General features: G+C 33.8%; 1 protein-coding gene across 1 annotated transcript in view; it reads right to left on the bottom strand.

Moving 5' to 3' along the window:
- The window catches only part of TPR (translocated promoter region, nuclear basket protein), a 61,482-nt gene that overhangs the window by 2,665 nt on the left and 33,060 nt on the right, over window positions 1–25,757 (bottom strand). Inside the window, exons 29-50 of the mRNA XM_054450852.2 lie at window positions 24,353–24,490; window positions 24,129–24,260; window positions 22,746–22,876; window positions 21,174–21,384; window positions 20,162–20,305; window positions 19,645–19,843; window positions 18,479–18,684; window positions 18,208–18,269; window positions 17,466–17,674; window positions 16,265–16,537; window positions 15,336–15,484; window positions 14,636–14,719; window positions 10,607–10,807; window positions 9,611–9,742; window positions 9,262–9,352; window positions 7,176–7,360; window positions 6,000–6,068; window positions 5,796–5,890; window positions 3,793–3,899; window positions 2,232–2,327; window positions 1,946–2,102; window positions 977–1,095 (exon numbers count right to left, since the gene is read on the bottom strand). Coding sequence (XP_054306827.1) covers window positions 977–1,095; window positions 1,946–2,102; window positions 2,232–2,327; window positions 3,793–3,899; window positions 5,796–5,890; window positions 6,000–6,068; window positions 7,176–7,360; window positions 9,262–9,352; window positions 9,611–9,742; window positions 10,607–10,807; window positions 14,636–14,719; window positions 15,336–15,484; window positions 16,265–16,537; window positions 17,466–17,674; window positions 18,208–18,269; window positions 18,479–18,684; window positions 19,645–19,843; window positions 20,162–20,305; window positions 21,174–21,384; window positions 22,746–22,876; window positions 24,129–24,260; window positions 24,353–24,490 — 3,190 coding nt within the window. The remainder of the gene's footprint in view (window positions 1–976; window positions 1,096–1,945; window positions 2,103–2,231; window positions 2,328–3,792; window positions 3,900–5,795; window positions 5,891–5,999; window positions 6,069–7,175; window positions 7,361–9,261; window positions 9,353–9,610; window positions 9,743–10,606; window positions 10,808–14,635; window positions 14,720–15,335; window positions 15,485–16,264; window positions 16,538–17,465; window positions 17,675–18,207; window positions 18,270–18,478; window positions 18,685–19,644; window positions 19,844–20,161; window positions 20,306–21,173; window positions 21,385–22,745; window positions 22,877–24,128; window positions 24,261–24,352; window positions 24,491–25,757) is intronic.

Here is a 25,757-nt window from a genome sequence, read left to right as displayed (position 1 = left end):
AGAGTTTGAGAATTACCACTGTAAACAATTAAAAATTAAAATAATCAGACTGAATGCCCAAGTACTATATATCCTTAATAATAAAGGTAATTCTCTGTCTAAAAATTTGAGATAGATGAGCTGGTATAGTGTATTGTTTAACAGCGGGGTCTCTGGAGCCAGACTTCTTCAGTGTAATCGCTGCTTGTCCCTTACTTATTAGCTATTTGACTTTAAAGAGGTTATTCACCCTTTCTGTGCCTCAGCTTCCACATCTATAAAATGTGGATGAATATCTACCACATTGAGTTGTGAGAATCAAATAAGTAAATATAAGTAAAGGGCTCAGAATACTACATGATACACAGTTAAGTGTTCAGTAAATGCTAAATGTTATTCTAAAAAATAACTTCTATTACAGGAATAATACGTATTTTTTTTTCAAAATTAACTTCAAAAATTTGAAAAGCCAAACTCTGAAACTGTTTACATCAGTAAATTTCAAACAATTTTTTTAAGCAACTGAGCTCTTACCCCTTAACTCTCCACATCAAATCTCATGTAGAAACCCAATATGTAGAACAAATAAAAATGGAGCTGCTGTGGTTCAAACAGAGGCAAGAGGCCTGGAGTGCCCTAGCACTCCTTAGCCTCTCTCCCAGTATACCCATCCACTACAACCCCTGTAGCACCTCTAAAAGACCCAAGAGCTCTACAAAACATATGTTGACAACCATTAGTCTAGATGAAACATGAGTGAGCTTTTCTTTTGGGATGGATCCACCATGTCCATATTTCTTATTATTGATGCCAGAATATTCTTAGAATAATGATTTCAATACAAACCAAGTTCCCTTTAATAATAAAACTTCTCTTTTAAATAAAGCATTTTAAAATAAAGGAAAAAAGGATTATTAATTTGTTACTAATAAAGCAGGGTTTTCACAAACAAGTTTGATGTATAAAAATTGTATTGCAGTCAAGGGCAGGGACTCACCTACAGATGAGCTAGAAGGAGGATCCTGGCTGGTGGAGGGGAGATCTGACTCATCAGATGCTTGAACCGGCTCTTCTTCCTGCTGGCTATCAATTTCTAGGCCTGCTTCTGAACTAATACTAAGGAAAAGAAAAATTAGAAAATACAAAACTGATCCTACAGTCAATCCTAAATTATATCCACTCTTTTAAATCTATTTTATCACTTAAGTAATCCAGAGCTCCCTTAAACAAAAAATTATAGACTGATTTGGTTACCATATATATTTTTCAAAGGAGCAGGGGGGAAAAGAGCTCAAGTTGTTTTTTCCTCATTCCTTTTCTCACTATGACATGTTCCAATTTTAGTTTATGATTTTCCTCTTCTTATGTTTCCTTTTTCCTTTTGACAAGGATGTTCACATTCTTGACATTCATAAGAAATATATGGTCCAGATTTTGATAAATCTCAAAACAACATTTTAGGAAAGCACAGTACTAAAAAGTTCACAATAGTCACACTATTAAATAGTATACCAGTAACTAAACCAGGGGCTCTAGCCCAGATGAGATAGGCTATGGGTATGTAAAATTCCTGGCTCAGTGGCTACATCCATCTTTCTCTCTTCCATTCAAGACACAAATGAGGGAGACAGTACAAGAATAACATGAATCTGCTCCAGTTTAAGTCATGTGAAAACTTCAGTACAAAATGACTACAAAAATTAGCCAGGCATGGTGGCAGGTGCCTGTAATCCCAGCTACTTGGGAGGCTGAGGCAGAAAATTGCTTGAACCCAGGAGGTGGAGGCTGCAGTGAGCCGAGATCGCACCACTGCACTCCAGCTTGGGCGACAGAGCGAGACTCTGTCTCAAAAAAAAAAAAAAAGAAAACAAAATACAGCTTTGCAGATTGTTTCTTGGCTAAAGGGAAACAAATGTAAAAGTCTGCTGAGACTAAAGCAAGCAAAAACAACAAAATAAACTTTTACCCTTCAGATTCTGCCTCCACAAATACTTCATCTCCATCATCACCTGCTGCTGTTTCATTCGTTGTAGATAAAGTGCCAGTGGATGTAGTCACCATTGGAACAGATTGAGAGGCATGTTCCGAAGCATCAGAGGTGGTGCTCTCAGTAAATACAGTCACTTTAAAAAGACAACACAAGAAAAAGAACTTTAAAACTTTGTGGTTTATCACATTTTTAGCCAGAAGATATTTCATAGGTTTTCATTTTACCAATAAAACAGAACCTACTACCTGCCTTTGATCCCTACCTGGGGCTGCCACTTGTAGTGGAGTAGTGGGAACACTTCGGCCACCTGACTCTTCTTCATGAGCTAGGAACAGGGGTGTTTCGTACATTCCTAAACCTAAAGACAATTCTGAATATTAATGAATGACTGAAAAAAACATAAAATTGTCAACAAGCCAGGGATCTGAAAGAAAAATATTAATTATTGGAGATACACAACTTAAAGTCCACAATTTAATTATTCCATCAAGCAAAAATCCATCTCTCAAACTTTTATTTTTTATTTTATTTTAGAGACAGGGTCTCGTTCTGTCACTCAAGTTAGAGTGCAGTGACACCACCATAGCTCACTGTAGCCTCAAACTCCCGGGCTCAAGTGATCCTCCCACCTCAGCCTCCCAAGGAGCTAGGGCTACCAACACAGGCCCAGCTAATTATTTTTCATTTTTGTAGAGACAGGGGTCAGTCTTGTTATGTTGTCAAGGCTGCACCTGAACTCCTGACCTCAAGTGATCCTCCTGCCTTGGCCTCCCAAAGTTCTGGGATTACAAGTGTGAGCCACTGCACCTGGCCTCAAAATTTTAAATACAATTTAAAGACATCCTTTAAACTTTCTAACGCTAAAGTACCCTTAAAACATTAGCTAAAATGCTCTTAAGAGTTTCATACAAGCTAATTTTATTGAGTATCCAACTACGGATGTTAATTACTTTGTAATTACCAAGGTTACTAAGCTTAGTAAGTGTTGGCATTCCAATTTAAGCCTAGATGCCCAAGTCTAGGAAATTGTATTAACATACAAAGTCACAAAATCACATAACATTTTAAATTTACAAAGTCAACTTACAATTTCATATAAGAGGCCTTCAGTGTTAGAACTAATATCCTAAACAAGCAGATGTTACATTACATGACTTTTAGGAGGGCTAAAGATTGAGCTTATTATAATAGTAATATGCATTCTCTATTCATTTACCAAGTGCCAGACAGCTTCCCAGAAATAAAGAGGGTAATATGAATTCCAACTGAGGATTAAAAGGTAATCAATTCCACAAATAGCATAATTCACATGTGGAAAACTAGCTAATTCTACTACTTAATGTAGTGGCCATTTTATTCCACATATTTTGATCTTTTATTTTTTGTTTTTTTAAGTAATGTTAATATAAAAAAAATAACTAGCCTTATACATTTAATTAGGAATGTTACAAGTGTCAAACTGTAAACAGAAAACATGCTGCATTCCTTCCAACAACTTTAAAATGGCTAGTAGTACCTATATTTATTGGTTCAACACATATTCCTGAATACTTAAACTACGTGTATGACATTACATCAGGAGCCAGAAGAGATACTAATGTAAAAGCTAATCCTTATGCTCAAATAAATTAGAACTTTGTTGGAAAGATAAGATGTAAGGCAGTGCTTAATAAGTATACTACAGCATTTTAAAAAATAAATTAGCAAACAGTATCAATTTTAAAAATATTTATATTTGCTCTTTTTTCCCCCTTAAATCACATCTTAATAGTTTATTACCAAATACATACAAATTCAGGGGAGCTAAAGGTTTAACTATTTACCTCCTTGAGAAGCAAGCTGGCCAAGATCAGAGTGACTAGAACTTGTTTGTGGCATATCTTCAGGTGGCCCAAACCGGAATCTAGGGACACCAGCAACCTGTGGCGAACTAAATGGACAAAAACTAATTTAAGATGAAATTTAAAGTTAACCTATTTAAACCATAATGGTGAAAGGAATATAGGAAGAAGGAAGAATGAACATCAACAAACTGGGAAGGAAACAGATTGAAAATAAAATCTATTTATTTTAAAGGGTTTCTTACTTATAAAAATCCTTTTAGACTATCAGCTGTCAATGAATTTAGTAATAAGAATAACCTGTGATTTATATGTAAATAACTTTCAGCTCTCCTGAACTATGCCTCACATTTCTTGAATGTCTCAGATATCCTCACATAGATAAATTGAAAGCAACACAAACTCAACATGAAACATAACAAAAAGAGTTAGAATGAAGTCACGAGACAAAGTTTTATCTTAGTTTTCATTTAGTCATAGAAAAATCAAGTCACCTGTCTAGCTTATTAAGAGTTCACTAGCTAGCTCCCAAGGTTTAGGAAAATTCTAATATTAGATAGCTAAAAACTTGCTTTCTTCCTTATCCTAATAACACTATCATTTATCTTTCTGCCTATAATTCAGGACATAAAACTTAGCATTATTTAACTCTGCCTATCTTTCCTTAGCTAGTGAGCTATTAATGTCTTTAGGAAACATGGAATTCAGGAAGTGGTGATTTCTAGAGGCACAGGGGTAGTGACATTTATATGAATGAAAATGCTGTTGATTGCTGGTACTCAGAATTCTGCATGTTTATTGGAGTGAGTCTCTTCCTGAGTGCTGACTTTCAGAAGGGAGGAGGTGAAATTGATTGGTTGGTTTGTAAAAATGTGTTAGCCAAGGTAAATTGTGGCTAACTGAGCAAGTTTAAAACTGGTTCTAACTGCCACATGTTACCACATCTACAGAACAATCAACCTTTCCCCAAGTTTGCAGAAATTTTTAAATTCTGGTCTTCAAATACATCCTGTTATGCAACTAATACCTTAGCCACGAATAAATGTGTATACTTTCACATGGAGAGCCTTTCAACCCTTTAAGAGGAGTGGTATAGCACAAGACTTAACATAGCCTCTACAGCCAGACTAACTGGTTTGAAACTAAAAACTGCAACTTCCTTGCTGTCTGACCTCTGGCAAATTTGTTAACATGTCTGTGCTTCAGTATACTATAAGATGACAACATTAATAATGTCTACTCTTATAAGTTATGAGGATTAAATAAGCTAATGCATGAAAATGCTCAATAAATGCTAGCTATTCTTTCCCAAGACTGAATTCAGTATCATCCACGTTAAATCATCTCATATCCTTTCTCCTTAGTTGTTGAAATAAATTACTTCTTCATTTGTATTAACAAAGCCTACCGCTTATTCCTCTATTATCCTTCTACATTGTTTACATTACAGTTAGTTGCTCATTTGCTTAGCTTTCACAAGAACACTATAAATTATGATCATTGTAATTACCAACACTTAATCAACAACTATAAAGCAATTTATCATGTGTAAGGTAATATCCTAAACATGTTAACACAAATTAACTGATTCACTTAATTCTTATAACTTATGCAATAGAAATTATTCTATTGTTACTCCCATTTTTAAAATGAAGGTGCTCACGAACAGAGAACCTAAGGAACTTGCTACTCCTAGTAAACAATAGAGTTAGGTTTCAAACACAGGCATTCTAACTCTAGAGGCCATGTTCTTAAACATTCTTATATTGTCTTTAACTTTAAAATTCTTGGTAGAAGTAACTGTATGTCATTCACCTCTGTATAATTTTCCCCAACAATACTCCCTCAACTGACCTACCCCAAGTACTTATTAGTACACAGTAGAGAGGGACTCAACTAATAATGAGTTAACCAAATGATAAACAAACAGAGAAAGACTAAAAGTTTGATTAGTTACAAAATATGTTTCTCTTTCATTAACTTACTGAATTGCTTCAGCAAATCCATCAGTACGATGTGGCACCACAAGAGTTGGAGTACTTGGAACTGTTCTGTCTTCATCATCAAAAAAATGCTGTTGCTAAAACAAAGATAGAAAACAGAGTTAACAGGCAGAACACCACACATATGGACTATACAAGTATCTGCTCAAGAAATGAATTACTTTTACACAATGGGTAAGTACTTACCATGCCACCTATTCCTGGAGTCAACTGAAGCCCACGTCCTACAGACTGCCTTCGGGTCATCTGAATTCTCTGCGTGTCAAGAAAAAGGAATTACATTTGCTTTAAGAAACGAGGCAATGAAACAAACACCAAATATCAACAGATACAGCTTATTACACTGCCAACAAAATAGTTAGCAGACAGGTAATTAGGACATTTTCCTAGGAAAACCTGCCAAGAAATCACTTTTAGTCAATGACAAATTTTTAATTATAGTCTATAATATTAACCATTAAAAATCATTCTATTAACCAACAGATCAATTATTAACCAATACTTAAAACAAATCTATGATACCATCTTGTATGTAAACAAATTAATTCCTATTTCCTTAGTTGAAAGTGTTAGCAAGTATTCTTTTGGAGTTCAAACAGCAGTATTGTCTTTTAAACTGTTTTCCAGTTAAGACAATTCTAAATGGATAGATTGGATATATTTTTGTAGCCTCCATACATGATCCTTTAAGACTTTATATTTTCCCATCATGAAGTTATTTTCACTAGTGGTATTTTAGTAGAATCTATATTTGACAGTGTTTACACATACTATTTTATAGGGAAAAACTTAAGCTAAATTAATAGAACCTTTGTACTTTTCCTACTCTTTTTCCAAGTGCTTCTGATTAAGAGATGCCCAACCCTACTATATGCTAAATATAAGGGGTCATACATACCTTCATTAAACTTAAAAGTTAAAATATGTGATTACCAAGAAATGAGAAAAAATATTCTTCTGTTAAGTACAACAGAAATTCCTTTATCTTTTATAAATACATGCACTGTAGAGAAAAGAAACCTTCAAATCAGATAATGGTGAGCTGCTAAAATGTACTTTAATTAAAACCCAAGAAAATCTTTTTCTTTTCTCACTTGAGAAATAACGAACAGAATTTTATTTGCTATGACTATAACCATTTCAATGTATACACAACTTTTAGTAACACTTGCCTTTCTAAACATCCCTCAGAGATTAGTTTCAGTTCAAAGAATTTTATAAAAATATGCCAAAATACCAAAAAGTTCATGGGATTGCTAATTTAAAAAAAACCGAGAGAGAGAGAGAAATACATAATGGAAAGGGAGAAAAGCCAAGATTTTTTTCAAGTTCATTTCTCATAATGACCAGTACTTTTAATACCTGAACTGGTGGTCCCAACTCCTGAGGTGGGGCGTGAATGGTCAGTCTTGGGGGAAGTGGATGTGGTGGGCGTCTCGGTGACTGAGGTGCTCGAGGGGCCTGTCTTTCAGATGCTGATGATGGCTGTTGTTCTCTAGAAACCTCCTGAGAAAAAGAAGATTCTGCAGCACCTGTATTTCCTTCACCTACAGGAAAAGAGAAATTTATTTTTGAACTGCTGAATTTACCACAAAAAAACTTGGACAATCCCTAGAAGTATAAATCATGCCAACAGGAATGTTCACCACATGAATATTTTCAGAAGTAAAGTAGTGAGGTGTGATGGAAACAAACGTGGGCTTTATACCCAGAGATAATGGGATCTGTACTTATTCGCTGTGTGGCTTTGGGCAAGTCCCTTAACCTCTTTGAGTCTATTTTTTGGTTGGTTAATACAGCAAATGTAACCTCCAAGTATGGTTTTTCTAAAATGGTTTTTCTAAAGATTTCAGATAATGAACATAAAGCTCTTGGCTTGACATATGATAAACATTTAAAACACTAAAATTAAAGTAAACATTTAATAAAATAAAATAAAACTAAAGTTAACATTTAATAAATTTGGATGACATAATTTTAATAAAGTAGACAAATTACCTAAAGGTTAGACCACTAGAGAATCAGTGTAACAATCAAATAGGATAAAGACAGAGGAAAAGCCTTACAACTACATTTTAATCTTTTGGTTTTCCTGAATTTTGAATTTTAACAAATGTCTCTCAAATGTCTGGGTATTCTTCTACACACACTGTAGCAACAAAAGAAGCCATCTTCTACTATGAAAAGTTGAACAGGATGTCACAGAATTTTGTAGTTTAAAAGTCTGAGGTCTAGATTCAGATCCTTGCTCTAATACTTAAGCTCCTTAGCTACTTAGAAAACTATGTGACACCTCAAGTCACTTTACTTCTGCGATTAGGATTCTTCATTGATACCTAAACCTTATTAAGTTTACTACAAGAATTAAACAATTCAATACAAGTGCAGTTGCTTGAAATGTACTCAAATCCATCCATTAATTTTATTCAAGCCACTAGGCCTATTTTTGCTTGGTTGCAAAAATAAAAATAACAAAAAATAGGAAAAAGAAGGAAGGAAGTGAGGGAGGGAGGGAGACCTAGAGCAGCAAAAATTCCTCCCTCTATATTTCAACTATGTGATACACAAAAAATGTTTCTTAATCTACAAATTGTTTATAAATGTAAATTTTTGTTCAAAGTATATCAATTTCTCATCTTCCTTTAAAAGTAAGAATAGTATTACTTATTATATGGCTTCATATTCATTAATGTATTTTTCTCTTAAAAAATTTAAAAGTTTTAATTTTTGTCTGTTCTTTAGTTAAAATGAGAATATACCTTGCCCTTTTAAATACCCAGGCCTCTACAGAAACCCAGATACAGTATTTTCCCATTAGTCTAAACAGCTAAGGTTTTACTATGTCAACACTAATGATTTTGGCTTAGTATCAGTTGTTAGTTATCTATTATCCAGATAATCACTAATTCTTTAATACACATTTCAAAATAAAATTATTTTCTACGACTTCCATACTCTTTTAATGCCCACAACTTTTCAGTGGACCTCCAGGACTTACCCAAGATTTAACAAAATATATGCTATATTGATCCAAAATTCTTTTATTCATTGGAAAACCAGACCATACTGCAAAGCTCCAATAGCCCCAAATCTTGAAGCATGCAGCTTGATTAGACTGACCTCCTCTGGTTGTGAACTGCTGTTACAAGTAGTCCCTAATTTAATTTTTCCTCTTAATGGCAGCATATAGCATTTATAATACCGTAAGGGTTACAAAATGTTTGCATCTTACAGCAGTCCAATGAGGCAGAAAAGAGTACAATGACAGCACCTAACAATCATAAATATAGTAGACTTTTTATGAGAGCACAACAGTCACAAAGCTAGAACAGGGGCCAAACTCTTTTTACCAATTCGCTAAATAAATTTATATATTATAATTAAGTGCAATTCTAGTTTAGAAAATACCAGAGATATTCAATTCAAAAAAGGCTAATAAAAATCTCACCACTGTTTTGAGAATCAGCAGCTCTTTGATTACCTTCACCTCCACCCATACTTTCTTCTGTTTCTGTACCTGGATCAGTCCCATCACCACCCTAAAAACAAAACGTGATAACATAATGCTCAAATAAAATAAATATGTTAAAAAAAAAAACCGGACAGAATAATTAACCAAACCAAACCACAACACAATAAAAACAAATAAGTAACCATAACAACAAAAAACAAAACAAATGAACAAAACCCCCAAAGGTTTTAGTGAATTTCATAAGCCTTTCTATATCCTTGGAAAACAGCAAGTTAAAGAAAGCTCTTAGAAAGAACTGTGAATGGTCAAAATTCTAGCCAGTTACCTCAGCATCATCAGCTTCATAACCATCATTGCCATCGGCACTACCAGTTCCTTCATTACTATCTTCACCCTCGTCTCCCATCCCTGTGTCATCTTCATCATCATCATCATCTTCCTCATCCTCTTCATAATCCTAGTAGAAAGTTCCCCAGGCATAAATAAAAGTTTAGAATATGGCCCACATGCTCTGCATGTCTAGATGCCACACTTAGAAATTTAAGTGACTCATTAATCAGAAGATAGGAATTGTCCTGAGAGTTGTATGGGATTAGTACAGCAGCACCAAATATCACCACTGTGATACTTACTGGAATTAGTGCAATAATGATCAATTCTGAATTCTAACTGTTTGCAAGAGATTGCTCAAAGATAATATAGACCTCAGGTGTCAGCAAAATGTCAAGTGGTCCAGTTTAATTCTAAATTTAAACAGGTGGAGTTGAACAAAATGATAAAATTACACTATACCAGGAGCTTTTAAAAAAATATTGCTTTATTAATCTAAAATGAGAAGCTGTCAGTATAGGATTAAACCCCAAAATAAAACACACAATTTGACCTTATATATATAAAATACACTTTATATATAAAAAAATGACAAAAATGAACTATGGGGCTCCAAGAGGAAACAAAAACAATTCTTGTTTCTTCTTTTTATCTCCAGAAACCATAGCACTTATATTTAAAGCCATACAGTCACTTATCAGTAAGACTTAAAATAAGGTCTAATTGAGAACAAATCCTAAAAGACTCATCAATCATCAAAAAAACAAAATGAAACAAAATTTTAAAAATGGGCATTCCATCACTGGCTCTACACTAATTTTCATTATAAAATGTTGATTTCTGAACTAATTAAGATAGAAGAAAAACAATATAATAATCTATTTAAGCTGACTGGGAACCAGAATTTACAGCCAATGCATTAGTATCCCAAGGATTTGAGCACTTTCATCCAATAGTTTAAAAACACTAGATGATTTCAAATCAAATTTACCTCATGTTCTCCATCATTTTCATCATCATCCTCTTCTTCATCATCACTGTCAATTACAATGACATCATCTCCTTTGCCTTGACCATCCTGGGATGAAGTTGTTGTCTGCTGATCTGATTGAAGTGGCCCAAGATCTATTTGTAGAGACTGAGAGGTTTCTTCACTGTCTTCCATAGGTGTATAATCTCCCTGGGTAACTCCCTTTAAAAATAAAAAAGTTAAAAAAGAATTAAGAGCCCTATAAACATACCTAAAACTATATGCGAGGTATTATTATAGGTCAAAGTGAAGAATAATGAGTACTTATGGACTAGCAGCATTTAATTTAATTTAATTTTTTTTTTTTTTTGAGACAGAGTCTCGCTCTTGTCACCCTGGCTGGAGTGCAATGGTGCTACCTCAGCTCACTGAAACCTCCGCCCCGCTGGGTTCAAGCGATTCTCTTTCCTCAGCCTCCTGAGTAGCTGGGACTATAGGCACCACCCCCCGACGTCTGGCTAATTTTTTGTATTTTTATTAGAGACAGGGTTTCACCATGTTGGCCAGGCTGGTCTCGAACTCCTGACTTCAAGTGATCTGCCCACCTTGGCCTCTCAAAGTACTGGGATTACAGGTGTGAGCTACCTCAGCCAGCTACATTTAACTTAAAAAATGGTATTTCAAGTATTTTTGAAGAAAGAAGATGAACCTTTGAGTTTCCTTAATGTCTTCCTATAGAAGAATTATCATAAATCTTATTGGTTAATACTCCAATAAGAAAAAGAGAAAAAAATATAAACAAATATTTGTGCATTCAAAACTACTAGTGTGATATCATATATCAGTGCTGTGAGACAGGAATATGTCATGTAATTTTAAATTTCTTAGTAGCCACTTAAAAACAGGTGATTAATAATATACTTAACCAATATATCCAAAATATTATTTCAACATGTAATCAATGTAAAAATTATTAACCAGATATTTCACATTTTAAAATTTCTACTAAGTCTTCAAAAATCTGATGTATATTTTATATTTGTATCAATTTGGACAGCCGTATTTCAGTTGCTCAATGGCCAGTGCGGTTAGTGCACAATACAGCTGCAGACCAAAGTCAGAAAAGAAAAAAAAAATACTCATGGGTCTGCAATGTTTAAAGAGAAGGTTTTCCCAAACTAGAACTAATTTGCAAATGCAGTGAATAAATAAGCTATTACCATTGTCTTTTTACAAAGAAAAACACTGAATATATAAGTTATTATCATTGTCTTTTTACAAAGAACTTCTTCCCTCCCCAAAACTCCAATTATTACAAGCCTTCAAACCAAAATAAATATATCAGATACTAAATAATTCCTTGCTCAATCTATTTCCACAATTCTATTTTTGTTAACTACTGAAATGAACTATTATTTTAACTTCATTTATAATATTTACTATCAAAAGTTAAATGTCTTTTTGGCTTAAGCACTCACTAAGATCAATTTTTTATACAAGCCAGCAACAAAATCTTTTAAACTAAGACACTCATAAAAAATTACATATGCCATAATGGAAAAAATGAGTAAGTCATGGTATAATTTAAAAAATGCCTCAAAGTGACATGCTTATTTCAGAAAAAGCAACACTTGTAAAGAACATCTGCTTCACTGTCAGAAAATCAGAAAAATGAACTGTTACACATTCAGTAGACAATGCTAGAGGGGTGGAATAAAAATCCAAATGGTATTTTGGAATCACAGACAATTTTGCCAATTTCAAGAAAAAGCTTTTGCAGAAGATTTCAGTACAATTTAACGAAGTCTGACAAGAAGGCAGAAATTCGTATCTTATTATTTTCAAATTGTTATGTTCTTCAGAAACAATGCTCTCTGAAGGACAGATGAAAAAGATATCATTTATAGTATGCTCTGAATAACTTATTTAAAATGCTTGGGTCTAGAAGTGTTTCAGATTTTGGATTTTTTAAGATTTTGGAATATTTGCATATCCATAATGAGATATCTATAAGATCCAAGCATAAATGCAAAATTCATTTATGTTTCATATACACCTTATACACACAGCCTGAAGTTAATCTGACACAGTATTTTTAATAGTTTTGTGTATAAAATGAAGTTCTGTTTTGACTGTGGCCCATCACACGAGGTCAGGTGTGGAACATTACACATGTGGCTTGCAATGTTGGCACCTAAAAAGTTTTGAATTTTCAAATTAGGGATGTTCAACCTGTACTACATAATCATCTGAAGATTTAGTTTAGTGTTTTCAGTCAAAGAAAGCTGGTAAAATTAACTTACAAAATTAATGCAGCTAAGAAACTAAAATTTACTTGTGATATGGCTATTTATGGTTAGCTTGAGACAATTCCTTAATTTTACATGATAAAATAATTATAGCATAAGATGATCCAGAAAGTTCATCCAGAGAAAAGTACTGTTTCAAGCTTAGGACAGTTGAAAACTACACAGGCTGGGTTTGAATCTGAGCTCCAATGCTATGTGAACTTCGGTACACTACTTTATCTGGGTATCAGTTTCTGTAACTATGAGGTAAAATGAAGATTAAATTAGTTAATAAATAAAAATTTCTTAGATCAACATTTGGCATATAGTAATGAGTTCTGTGATAAATATTGATATTTAATTACTATCATATATTGTGTTTTGAGAGACCAAAATAGATGCCATTTTGTCAACTAAGACAAACCCTAAGGTTAAGGAAACAAAAGTTACCCGTAGGTCAAGGGTTCAGGGCCTGGCTGGCATGGTAAATTTCTAAATTCGTATGGTTACAATAAAAAAAAGATAGGCCTGTGCTAAACTCCTCTAACTGGAGCTATTGGGCAAGTTATCAGACTCCCATCTCTGATTTACAATCCAGACCACTACAACTCTGGCTGTAGAGAGCACTGGCAAGCAACTGCAGACACTTTAAGCTAGTTTCAACCTGCTTAAAGAGGCTGTGCACAAACTGTCTTTGTGTCCTGTAGTTCACCTTTTGTTCACTCTTCACGTAAAGAGCCAAATTCCAGCTCATTTTCGTGCTAAAACCCTGCCCCAAAGTGAACATGGGATGTATATTATATATATTTACCTACTGTGCATATGCTCAGTTCCCCTCATAAATATGTATAGCGTTTCCCCAAAACCTGCTGAATATGTATGACTCTATTGTGTAATAAGGACCCTGTGAGGTATAAAACCACACCTGTCCCTGCCCTGTGTGAAGACAGAACACCTTTGGTCCATGCTGGAGACTATTTCTCCCTCATTAGCAAAATGATATCACTAATAAAGCTCCCCTTTCTATTAAACACTATTTAGCCACCCTGGTGGTCTTCTCAATGACAATATGAATTCTTGTTTTGTGGGACAGAAGGTAGAAAGGAAAGTAATAATATTCTGAGTGCCTAATATGTGGCAGGTACTACTTTAGGTATTTTACAATCCTAAAAATTATATTTTTTGACAAATGAGACAATGCAGGGAATTAATGACATGCTTACAGTCACAAAGCTTCCTAGTGGTGGAGCTAGGAATGACACCTCATGCTTTGTAACTTCAGGGTCTATATTCTCTCCGCTACTAAAACTGCTCTAGAGGAACCTCAATGAAAGATCAAAAAATGAAGAGGTGCATAAATCCATTTCCTTTTATGGATTACTTTAATTCTGTAAGGGAAATAATACAGGGGAGTAAGAGAGAACCAGCAAATGGGGCACTATAAATTAACTCAAGATGCAACCAGCACTCTTGTATTCCATGTAATTAAAATAGTGAAAAATCTTGGCTCACAACTCTAAAAAATCTGGAAATCTGTGCTATATATGAACAAAAACATTTCTTTAATATGTTTAGAAGGCAGTACACTATACTCATAGGAGTAAAAGAAAACAGACTCTGCAATGATTAATTCTAGTAGTATTTCATTAAATATAATAAGAACAAGTTAAAAAAAAAAAGACCAAATAATGTTTCAATTTGTCAAAGCTAATTTCATTCACGAAAAGCAACAGTTTGCTACTTTAGGTATGTTTTTACTTACTTCTCCAATGGAATCTTGAGAATCCTGGTTATATACCTGAGTCTCTACCTCTCCATCAGTACTTTCTTCTGCCATAACTTCTTCCTGTATCATAATACACTAATATATTAACCATATCAGTGTAGTAGATGAAGGGTTACCTGTTTTTGTTAGTTCTCTCATTTGAAAAAACCCTTCAAATCTATAATTTTATGAAACTATAGAAAAATAAGAAAATTTTATTTAAAAATTATAATCACATTCTTCCTCAGTATACACAAAGTAAGGTTTATGAACATTAATACGCGCTAATACAATTAATTTAGTAGCCTTAATGTTTGATTTGAAACCTGCTTCATTACGATTTAATTTTAACAACAAAAAGGAATATAATTTTGGCTAATCTTAGAAAAAGATAGCAGGTAACAGTTTATGTCCATGAGACTTCGAAACTTTGAGATGAAATTCAACTTATGTTTTTATGACTGTGTTTTTTTATTGAAATAGAAACAAATTCAATTAAAGATATGCAAGAATATAAAAAACACTGTTGGTAATAATACCTGGGTTGTCAGTGGAATCTTCGTAGAAAGTTCAATAAAAGTGTTTTCCAGATAATACATTTTGGCCCCAAAAGGTTAATTTTCTTTAGGCTATAACTGAAAAAAGTACCTTAACTCTACTGGAAAAAGTTAAAATAGACAGAAAGAACTTTACGCACCTCAGTTCCTACAGGTGTAACACTTTTCAACTTCTTTGGAAGAGGCATTTCCACTGTATCATCAGAGACTTGGTCTGATGCTTCTATGGTGCTATCCTCTTCCTCTTCACGTGTACGCTTCGGCAAAGAAGAACTGGGGGTAGCCGAAACTTTGAAATTACATAAATCTTGAATTAGAGCATGATAATAACTCAATTTAGATAAAGATAATTTACCCAATACGGTCACTTAACGAAAGGAGAACACAGTAAACATTTAATTGTACAGATTACTAAAATACAATCAATCAACTCCTAGATCAATGTCCATCAACATAATTTGTTTCTGCTAAGCTATGGGTAAACAAAGAGCAACTTATGCTCTGAGTCAATGTTTTTATACCAACCCAAGCTTTGCTTAATAAAGCCAGCCAATTTTTACAATATATCTAATTCACTGAGATTGTACTAATATGTTGTTATCTACAAAGTTTACATGGGACCTTCTATAAACTCAGGACTCCTTGAATAAGAAAAAATGTACACTGTATGTAAATCAGTATTCAGTCTTATCTTAGGTGTCTTTTAGTCCTCAGGACCTCCGTTAAATTATATACACTATATTTTGCGTTAATATGTAAAACCAGTAAAAAAAAATAACTGGAGGGGGAGAATAATCTTAATGACAAACAACTGATTTAAAATAGTCATATTCAGTAGTAAACATGAAATAAAATGTTAGTAATATATTCATTCATTCTAATTCCCGGTAGGAAGCAAGTATGCACAAAGAATACCTGTGATACGTATTATATCCAAGATATTATAATTGCGTAGGTCTATTCTAACTTCATTTGTACGAAGAATACTCAAAATATATATACTCAAGATATACTCAAGATCTTATAAATGCATAGGTCTACTCTGACTTCATTTTAAAATTAATTTTACCTGTGCCAAATACTGCTGTGGAAGTAGAAGGCCGCTCAACTGGTGAACTCTGAACAACCTCTACTATGTTTGAAGATAACTCTTGATTGGCAGGCTCAATCTGAGGATGACTCTGTTGAGTGGGTTGCACAAAAGCTGTAGCCTGTGTTTGTTGCTGAACAGTTAAAATAGGTTGAGAGATAGAAGGCTGGACATTAGGACTAGTAGAACGAACGGATCCACTTGTGCTTCCAAAAACTGGAACATGTTCCACAGGCCCTTCTGACTGCATGGCTGAAAAATAATTATAATGCTGAATATAAGCCTTCTACTTTTATTGAAGCTGAAATTATCCTTCTTTTTCTGTGGTACATGTCACCTTTCACACAGATTCTCTTGGCACTTGGTAGACAAATACATTGTGGGTAAAGGTAATGTATTACACATTTTTATGTTCCCTATGTAATTGATATGGTAGCATGCAATAAAATGTTGCCTGAATAAATATCTGTAACTGATTTTGCATCTATTCATTTAAATTACTGTTGAATAAAATTAATGAAATTAAGCTCAAAGTAAAATTAGAATTTTTCATTAAGCATCATTTTGTTTTTAATTGATATAACAGTAAATTTAATTAGTAATATATTTAGTTTATTGGATGTAGCTGAAATAAAACATTCTCTACTTTCATAGCACAGAAATACTTGAATAATTTACTGAATTCTAACATTTGTCAAGATAAGAATCTAAGGAAATATGCAGGTAGCAAAGTTTTACTGAACACCTACTGTGGAGTTAGGTAAAGGGATTAAACAATAAGAAGCCAAGATTTTTGCCCTTCAGGAGCTCAATGTAGTGGAGTAAAAAGCATGTATACCACAGAATAAAATACAAAGTTGTAATTGCTGTAATGAGTAACAGAGTGTCATGGGAAAAAATTGAAGAAAGCAATGAAATGGTCAGTTTCAGTGAGAAAGCCATGTTGGGTTGAGCCAGTAATTCAGTATGATTTTCCAAAGTGGATTTCATATATTCTTTGTCATTACAAGTGAAAATTTTGGTCCTAGAAGTATGTCCTTCAAATATTAAACACCCATTTTTACAATGACGTGACTTCAGCTGTAGTGGATGCTTCATTTATCTTTGAAATTACTGTCATCTTCTCATAATAAATCTAAATAAGCAATCAGTCTAATCAGATCTGTATTATTTTACTAACCTTCCTGTGATTCCACTTGTGTAGTGGGCATCACTGTAGCTGTTGGGGTAGTAGTGGGATTTGTAACAGTTGCAGGTGTAACCATTGGGCGGATACTAGCCCTGGGTGTTGACTTATTTCCAGCCATAGCTGCAGCTGTCACTTTACTTGGAGTAGACACAACAGGAGTTGGCTTGATATTGGCTGTTGGTGGGTCTGATGTGCTGGCACTTATAGAGGAGAAAATGCAAGAATAATCAGTAACAAATTATTACACAAATACTTTTAAAAACACAGTGAGTACAGGTCTCCATTTTTTGTTCACTAAATATTTCAGAGCCTTATTAAAGCTGTTTTGAATTTAAGCATTAAAAACTACACAGGGAATGCTCCAGAGTGGTGCATCCTGACAATGTAAAATGTATCTAGCTGTTGAATTGCTGAACCCAAGTCTCAGCCCAGCATTTTCTATCTGTCATCATGTAACATCACGGGGAAAATCAGTAGCAGCCTAACTCAGAAACCAACTATAAACTAAAAGATGAGAGACGTTTTCTCTGTCACAAAGCTTCATCTGATAGGACTGAAAGTATGGTGAAAAGAAGCTGGCAAATACACGATACAGTTCTGCAGAGAAAATAACTCTTTAGTGCATGTTTTTACAATAGAATACACAGATTTCTTCTTCCTAAACAGAAAGATCACTAGATATTCCCTGAGCTTTAAAAGAAAAATAACAGACTATGAAATAACTAAAACTCACATTCCTCTTTCACCAGAAGCTGGAGTTGTTTTCAATGTGATCTGTCTCTGCTGTTCAGGGACCTATAAAGAGAAAGCTCTTGATTGTTGTTCCTAGCCCACAAGAGTCCACTAAAAATGCCACAAAAAAATTTTCATTATTGTTAATTCTCTCTGCAATATGTTGAATTTTAGCCAAAATTCACTCACAAAGGCTCCTATATCACCAAGCACTTTCAAGTAAAATGTACAAAGAAAAACAATTTGTTACTTAAGAAGAATTAGCTAATCACCTTATTAGAAGGTTCTTGAGGCTCATCTCTCTGCTCAAGGTGTCTCTCTTGATGCTCCCTGAGTTCTCTTTCCAAGCGACTAATTCGACCTTCATATTGGGACTTTAGAGCAGTAATACGAACATCCAATTCATCTTTCTGCTGATCTAAGGCTCCATTCCTTTGTTTAAGCTCCTCATTTTCTTTAGTTAGCTGATCTTTTACACCTAAAGAAGTAACCAGGTGATTATACTAATATTATAATCAAACATTTAAAACAGCATTTATGCACTTAATTGGCACATGGTCACATCAGATTCTACTACTATAACATCTACATTAGTTATGATACACCATACATCTCAATGAGCAAAGCTCTAAGTACATTCATGTTTTAACTTATTACTAGAATATAAAATATACTTCAACATAAAAATTTACTTTTTCCTAACTAAAATCTCAAAAAGCTAAAGATCCTAGTTAACAGAAGCCCGTTTATATTTCAATGTATCATTCAATTCATTACTATGAATTGCAAAATTTTTATTTCATATAATCTACAGCACTGTTTAAAAATAATTCAAGAACTTTTAAAATCAATTAAGTTGTTAGGACATTGTCTTAGAGATCATTTAAAAAAAATGCCTGTAACAAAATCCAACTGACTTTTTATTTAACTACTCAGCAGACTGATAGGCAAGGCTGAATAAAGCCCTGAGCCTTGAAGAACTAGGTTCTTCATAAATTTGACATGATACTCTCCCTGAAGAGCTAGAGGGGCCCTCCACCAAATGAGGCACAAAAAAATCCCTGGGCTGGTAAAGATCTTTATGCAGTCTACATAAAGTTTCTAGACAGCACAGTCTGGGCTCAAAGGATCTCTGTCACAAGATAGAATTGTTATTCATGAAAGCAAAAGGATAGCAGTACTCCATTATCTATTGCCAGCCAACAATTGAGAAAAATTTCATCATATCAAGGATATCCTCATCACTTGAAAATTAGGATTGCTCTTTGTGTCCAACTAATTATTCCTAATATTTAAAGCACGCGCACACACACACACACACACACACACACAAACACCCTTCATAGTAGATACCTTTTATTTCTATTCCATTTAGTTTTAAGCCTGCAACACATAATCAACTTTCACTACCAAGTTCAAACTCAAAACAGATATTTACCAGCTAAGTGTGCAATTTTTGACTTTGCTGCTACAATAGCCTTTCTGGTTTTTTCTTCCTTTTCAGTTATCTGTTGTCGGAGCTGCTCCTCCTGTGTGGTTCTATCTTGAAGATCCTGACGAAGTCGTGAAAGTTCAGACTGAAGTTGCACAGTCTGTTCCTGGAGAGTTCTTGCTTCTGTCTCTTTTTCAGATAATGTCTTTAAAGGAAAACAAAGTATTCACCATGGAATTCAATCATTTCAATATAAACTGTATGTCATAGCAACTTAAAGTATAACTCATTAATTTGCTTTTTAAAAGATTAAATGGAAGTATAAGTATAAAAATGGTGGTCAGACCAACTAAATGCACAATTGAAGATGATTGGGTACTACTTACATACATGAGCCATTCAAAGTAAAAAGAATAAAATGTATCCATTCCCACATGGTAAGAGAAAGTGTCAGTAGTTAACACATATTTCTTTAGGTGCATAACAGGAAAGAATTAGGAACAGACTGTTCTCACACTCATACCTTCTGCAGATTCTCTACTTGACTCTCGAGTGATTTTGATTTTGTTTCAGCTTGGTTGAGCGTTTCTTTGAGTTCCTGCATTTCCTGGACTGAAACATGCTGTTCCTGATGGTCTCCAGAGGACTGAGCCGACGTCTCCATAACCTAAGACAACAAACAGTAATAATACACTTACATATTTATATTCAGTAATTCCATTTCTGCAAGTTTGTCTAAGAGAATAATCACAGCTTTGCAAAGAAATTTTATCCCTGAAGGTATTCAAAACAGAATTTTCTATGAAACAACTGTAATCTCCAAAAATGGGGAACTAGTTATGGTTTTCCACATAACTGAATACTAAACAGCTAATCAAAATGATGCATTATAGTTGAATTTTCAACACTTAACTGTATTTTCATGATAATGAATCAAGTGAAAAAAGCATACAAAAGAATATAAGCATATAATATTATTTCTTTGGAAAAACACGTCGCTTACATGTATGAAAAGGGATACTAATGTACCAATAGTGGCTAAAACAAAGGAGTAGTAATTGTGAATTTTTTTCTTTATATTTATTTTCTAATCCAACATGAAATATATAATTTTCAACATACAAATTTCTTACCTTCAGGAATTAAAAACAATATCTAGATTCAAAATATAAATATAATAAAGATTTCTGAATTTTTTTGATAGGTGGTTAACATAAACAATTTATTTAAAACTATACAAAACCAGATTAGTCATCATTTTTAAATATACACAATTCTAATTAGCAATGAGTTATAGGAACATAGCTTTGAAAATGGAGAGTATTTGAAAGGTGAAGACTGAACTATCTAGTATTTACCAAAATGTGTGCGTTTATAATGCATTTTCAGACATATTAAAGAACTAATCTTAAATAATCATATATGCTTACACGAGTTTAGTATCTAAAAGCTAGTAATATTCAAAATTACAAAGAAATAAGATTTCGTAACATTCATCCTAATTTTTTTTTGTAAGACAAGCTTGTTCAAAATACCTTATCCTGTTGTGCTTTAAGTTCTTCATATTGAGTCTTGTACCTACGTCCAATTTTCTTAACTTGAGTAATAGTTTTGACTTTTTCTTGGATATCAATTATTTTGGCATCTAAGTCCTTCTGGATGGTTTCCTTTTCAGTTCTTACTTTATTTAGATCTTCCTTCAGACTCTGAATTAAGTTCTGGTTGTTAGTGAAAGATGCATTTGATCTTTAAAAAATGGAGGAAAGAAGAAAGATTAAATATATGAGACGCTTTTCAAAGTCTGAAGTTCAATGTAACTTTATGTTATACTGCTTTAATAACTTTTTTTTTTTTTTAAATCCTAAAAAATACCCATATACTTCAAAGGTAAGACCTTACAAATTTACAGCCCTTCGGCAAGATCTTATTACATAGGTTTACGTGCACATTTTAGAGATGAGAAAAACAGAGCTACCAATGGTCAAGTAACATGCGCAATTTTACAAACTAAAATCAAGTGATGGTACCCAGGTTTTAATTCAGACTTGCTTTAAGAGCAAAACCTACAATCTTTCTACTACATTGAGCATTGTCAAATTTTTTCTGTAAAAGGGCCGGACAGAACGTTATGCTTTGCAAGCCACAAAGTCTTTGCTGCATTTTTCTTAAACAATGCTTTAAAAATATAAAAATCATTCTTAGCTTATAGGCTGTACAAAACCAAATCATGGGCCACATTTGGTCTATGGACTATAGTTTGCCAACCCCTGTACTATATCCTGAACTGAACTTGAAATCAGATGGCCTGAATTAGGTAGTCAATCTTTTTGAATCTTAGGCTCCTCATTTTTAAGATTAAAATATAACTCTCACACTTAACATGCTAGATGATTGCTATAAAGAGAATGTATGTATATATATCACAAAAATTTGTAAGTTGTAAAGCAATATATAAATGGGACCATGATATGGACAAATTACACTAAAGCTTACAAAAGGTAAACCAGAAACATTAATTTTAACATTTAATTTCTTAATTTTAAGGGGGCAATACTTTGCTATTAGTTCATGTGAGAAAAAATTAGACTTCCAAGCTTCCCTTGGCCAGGCATGATTGCTCATGCCTGTAATCCCAGCGCTTAGGGAGGCAGAAGTGGGAGGACAGCTTGAGCCCAGGAGTTTGAGACCAGCCTGGGCAACAGAGGGAAACACTGTTCTCCACAAAAAGGAACACAAAAGCCAAAGTAATAAAACCCACTTCCCTTATAGAGTCACAAATAAAAGCTAACCAAAAGAAAAAAAAACCTCCTTGTAAGTTTTTGATAGCTGTAAATTTAGCTTTAGACTTCCACTGAGTAGCTCTTTAAAAAATAAAATATAGAGAAATAATTATGAGGATAGTCTCATATATATTTTATATACAAAGGCATAATATTAAATCACTGCTTGACTCTACAAAGTAGATGGAAGTCAGATATAGGTGCTCTAGCACTTTCCATTCTTTCTAAAACCAGGAGGCAGGCACTTGGGGAGTCATGTAAATAAGTAAAATAAACTTCTTTAAGATTTTATATATTATAAATGATTTAAGGCTTCTTTCCATATACCTTGCAATTTCAGCTTTAAGTCTACCAATTTCTTCTGTCAATTGTTGAATACGCTTAGTATGAACTTCCTTTTCAGAAAGGAGCTTCCGATATTCTTCTGTATCTGGATCTTTCTGTTGACTTACTAGATGCTAGAATAACAAAAATGCATACTTGATTTTTTTAGGTTTTATGAAACAAATGTGCTATAATAAAATGGCAGAATATCTGATTATGTTTACATTAGGTGTCCTGCATGTAAAGTAATCAAGCATGGAACTACAAGATACTAAGATCAAACTAAGCTTTGGCTTGGTTGGCTAAGAAGTCTACCCAAAATACAGGAGGAAAAAAAAAAAAATCAAATGTCATTAAATGCTCATTATTTTTTCATATTTGTGAATAAACATTTCATATTAGTTACAATGAAGCCAAATACAGGGATCTGAAGAATCAAAACTTTCAATATTAAGTACCTAATTTCATTGAAGTGACACAAGAAAAAAATTATAGACAATGCATTACAAGTTAAACACACAAACCTTCTGTAGATGCCAGGTAATGTGCTTCACATTTGTTAAATTTTTATCACATGAAAGGTGATAAGGGAAAACTAAAGCTTCAAGAGGTTAAGAAACTCTCCCAAGTCATATAAATAATACATGCAAGGCAGATTTCTAACCTTTTGTTTGAATAAAGGGCTGGAGTTTCAAACCACAGTATGTTACATGGTTTCATCTCCCTAAAAACGTTCCAGTGAACAAGTCTTTTTAAAGTGCTTTAATAAATTCAATAAATTATACAGATTCCTATTTTGCTTTTTTTTTGAAACAGGGTCTCCCTCTCTCACCCAGGCTAGCATGCAGTAGCATGATCACAACTCACTGCAGCTTCGACCTCCTGGGCTCAAGTAATCTTCTGACCTCAGCCTCCCAAGTAGATGGGACTACAGGCATGTACCACTATGCCCAGCTAATTTTTAACTTTTTGTAGAGATGGAGTCTCACTACATTGCCCAGGCTGGTCTCAAACTTCTGGGCTCAAGCAATCCTCCCATCTTGGCCTCCAAAAGTGCTGGGATTACAGGCATGAGCCACCATGTCTGGCCTCAGATTTCTATTTTCATGTATAAAAATATTTTAGAGATAAAATGAAAGCCTAAAACTTTAAAATTATGGAAAATAACTGCTTTTTAGAAATATATATAATGTAACCAAAATTTTTTATAAATTGGGTTATAAGTTTAACATCTGTCATGTATTTACATGTATTAATAACATAATAGACTTTCACTAATAAACACAATAATTTTCACTAGTTCCTCAAATATTTTTTTCCCCTAAGTTTCCCCTATTATTAAAAACACGTGTTTCCATGTTTTGGAAGAGTTTTAACTGCATTTACCTGGTTACGTGCTTTCCAACGTTTGACATCCTCTTCTAACAGCTTCTTCTCTGCCTGCAACATACCGCTTTTCTCACTCAGCTCAGCATTTGCTTCTTGTAAGGGTAAAATATCTAACTCCAGTTTCCTCACCTAAAAATCATGCCAATATTTAACAACAAATGTAAAAATTCATTTATTATTAAAAATAACATGCTTCCACTCTTGATAACCAAGGAACAAACCTTTGCTTGCATTTGCTGTAGATCCTGTTCTAGTCTCTCCTTTTCTTCTCTTAGCATTTTATTGGTCTCCATAACTACATTCATTGTTTCAGTTTTCTTCATCAGTTCTTCATGCTGAGCCATTGTTTTTGCAGTTACCTAAACATTTCAAATAAATATACATACCAACATCTAACAATAGTTGAAAGTCTACCTGTTCCTATGAGCTCAAATCCTCCCTATGACAAAGTAAAGAGGATTTAAGTTTCAACTTTTAGAACTAAAATTTTTGAAAGTTCACATTTACTTTTCTGTGAGGCATACTAACTGCAGACTTTAAACAAATACAAGAATTACAAAGATAAAAGTGAAAAGACGCTACAAATCCCACCAACAAAGTATTAACATTAGGTAAAAACATTAATCCAAATCTCTATTTACTTTTCTGTATCTTTTTTCCTTGCTGCACTAAATTCATTAGTTCTAAAATGTTATTCTAATCCTCAGTTTATTCCCTCTTGTTCAGAAATCTCTCTTCATTTTGATCCATTGTTTTATCACTTTGGCTATGAGAAATTTTACTGAATTATCTGTGAAGAATTTTTTCCTTCTCATAGGTTATAATTATCCATCTTCTGCACTTGGTATTACTTTCTTCCCCCACTATTTTTAAAGCTATAGCATATTTCATGGTTGCCATGCTACACTGTTCATGCTTACACAGACATTACATTATTATTATTTTTTTTTTTTGAGACAGAGTCTCGCTCTGTTGCCCAGATTGGAGTCCAGTGGTGTGATCTTGGCTCACTACAAGCTCCTCCTCCCGGGTTTACGCCATTCTCCTGCCTCAGCCTCCCGAGTAGCTGGGACTACAGGTGCCCGCCACCATGCCCAGCTAATTTTTTTGTATTTTTAGTAGAGACGGGGTTTCACCGTGTTAGCCAGGATGGTCTCAATCTCCTGACCTGGTGATCCACCCGCCTCGGCCTCCCAAAGTGCTGGGTTTACAGGCATGAGCCACCACGCCTGGCCCATTATATTATTTTTTATATAATCTATGTTACTTGTTGACTCTCTCCTTCCTGTATTTAAGAGTTGGTTTCCCCCTGTGAACTTGTTCATGGGAGGGCATTTTCTAGTATTTACTTTCTATAGCCCAAAGGAATAAAAAACGAAGCAGAAAAGACTGAAACAATATGCAGTCTTTGTTAGAGACTCTGATTCTGTCCCTTTTCCTCCAAGTATTAACTCTATTGAACTGGAGGCTCTATTATTTCCACGGTGAGATACATTTGAATTAAACAGTATATAATTCTGGAACCTTTAGCTTTTGCTGAACACATAAATCCCATAAACTTCATTATTTACTTTTCCCTGATCAATGGTTTCTTCTTAACAGTCATTTTGACTACTCATCAGTTAA

This window comes from Pongo pygmaeus, chromosome 1 (assembly GCF_028885625.2).
Source record: "Pongo pygmaeus isolate AG05252 chromosome 1, NHGRI_mPonPyg2-v2.0_pri, whole genome shotgun sequence".
In the NCBI taxonomy this organism is placed as follows: Eukaryota; Metazoa; Chordata; class Mammalia; order Primates; family Hominidae; genus Pongo; species Pongo pygmaeus.
This window is presented reverse-complemented; position numbering and strand designations above follow the sequence as displayed.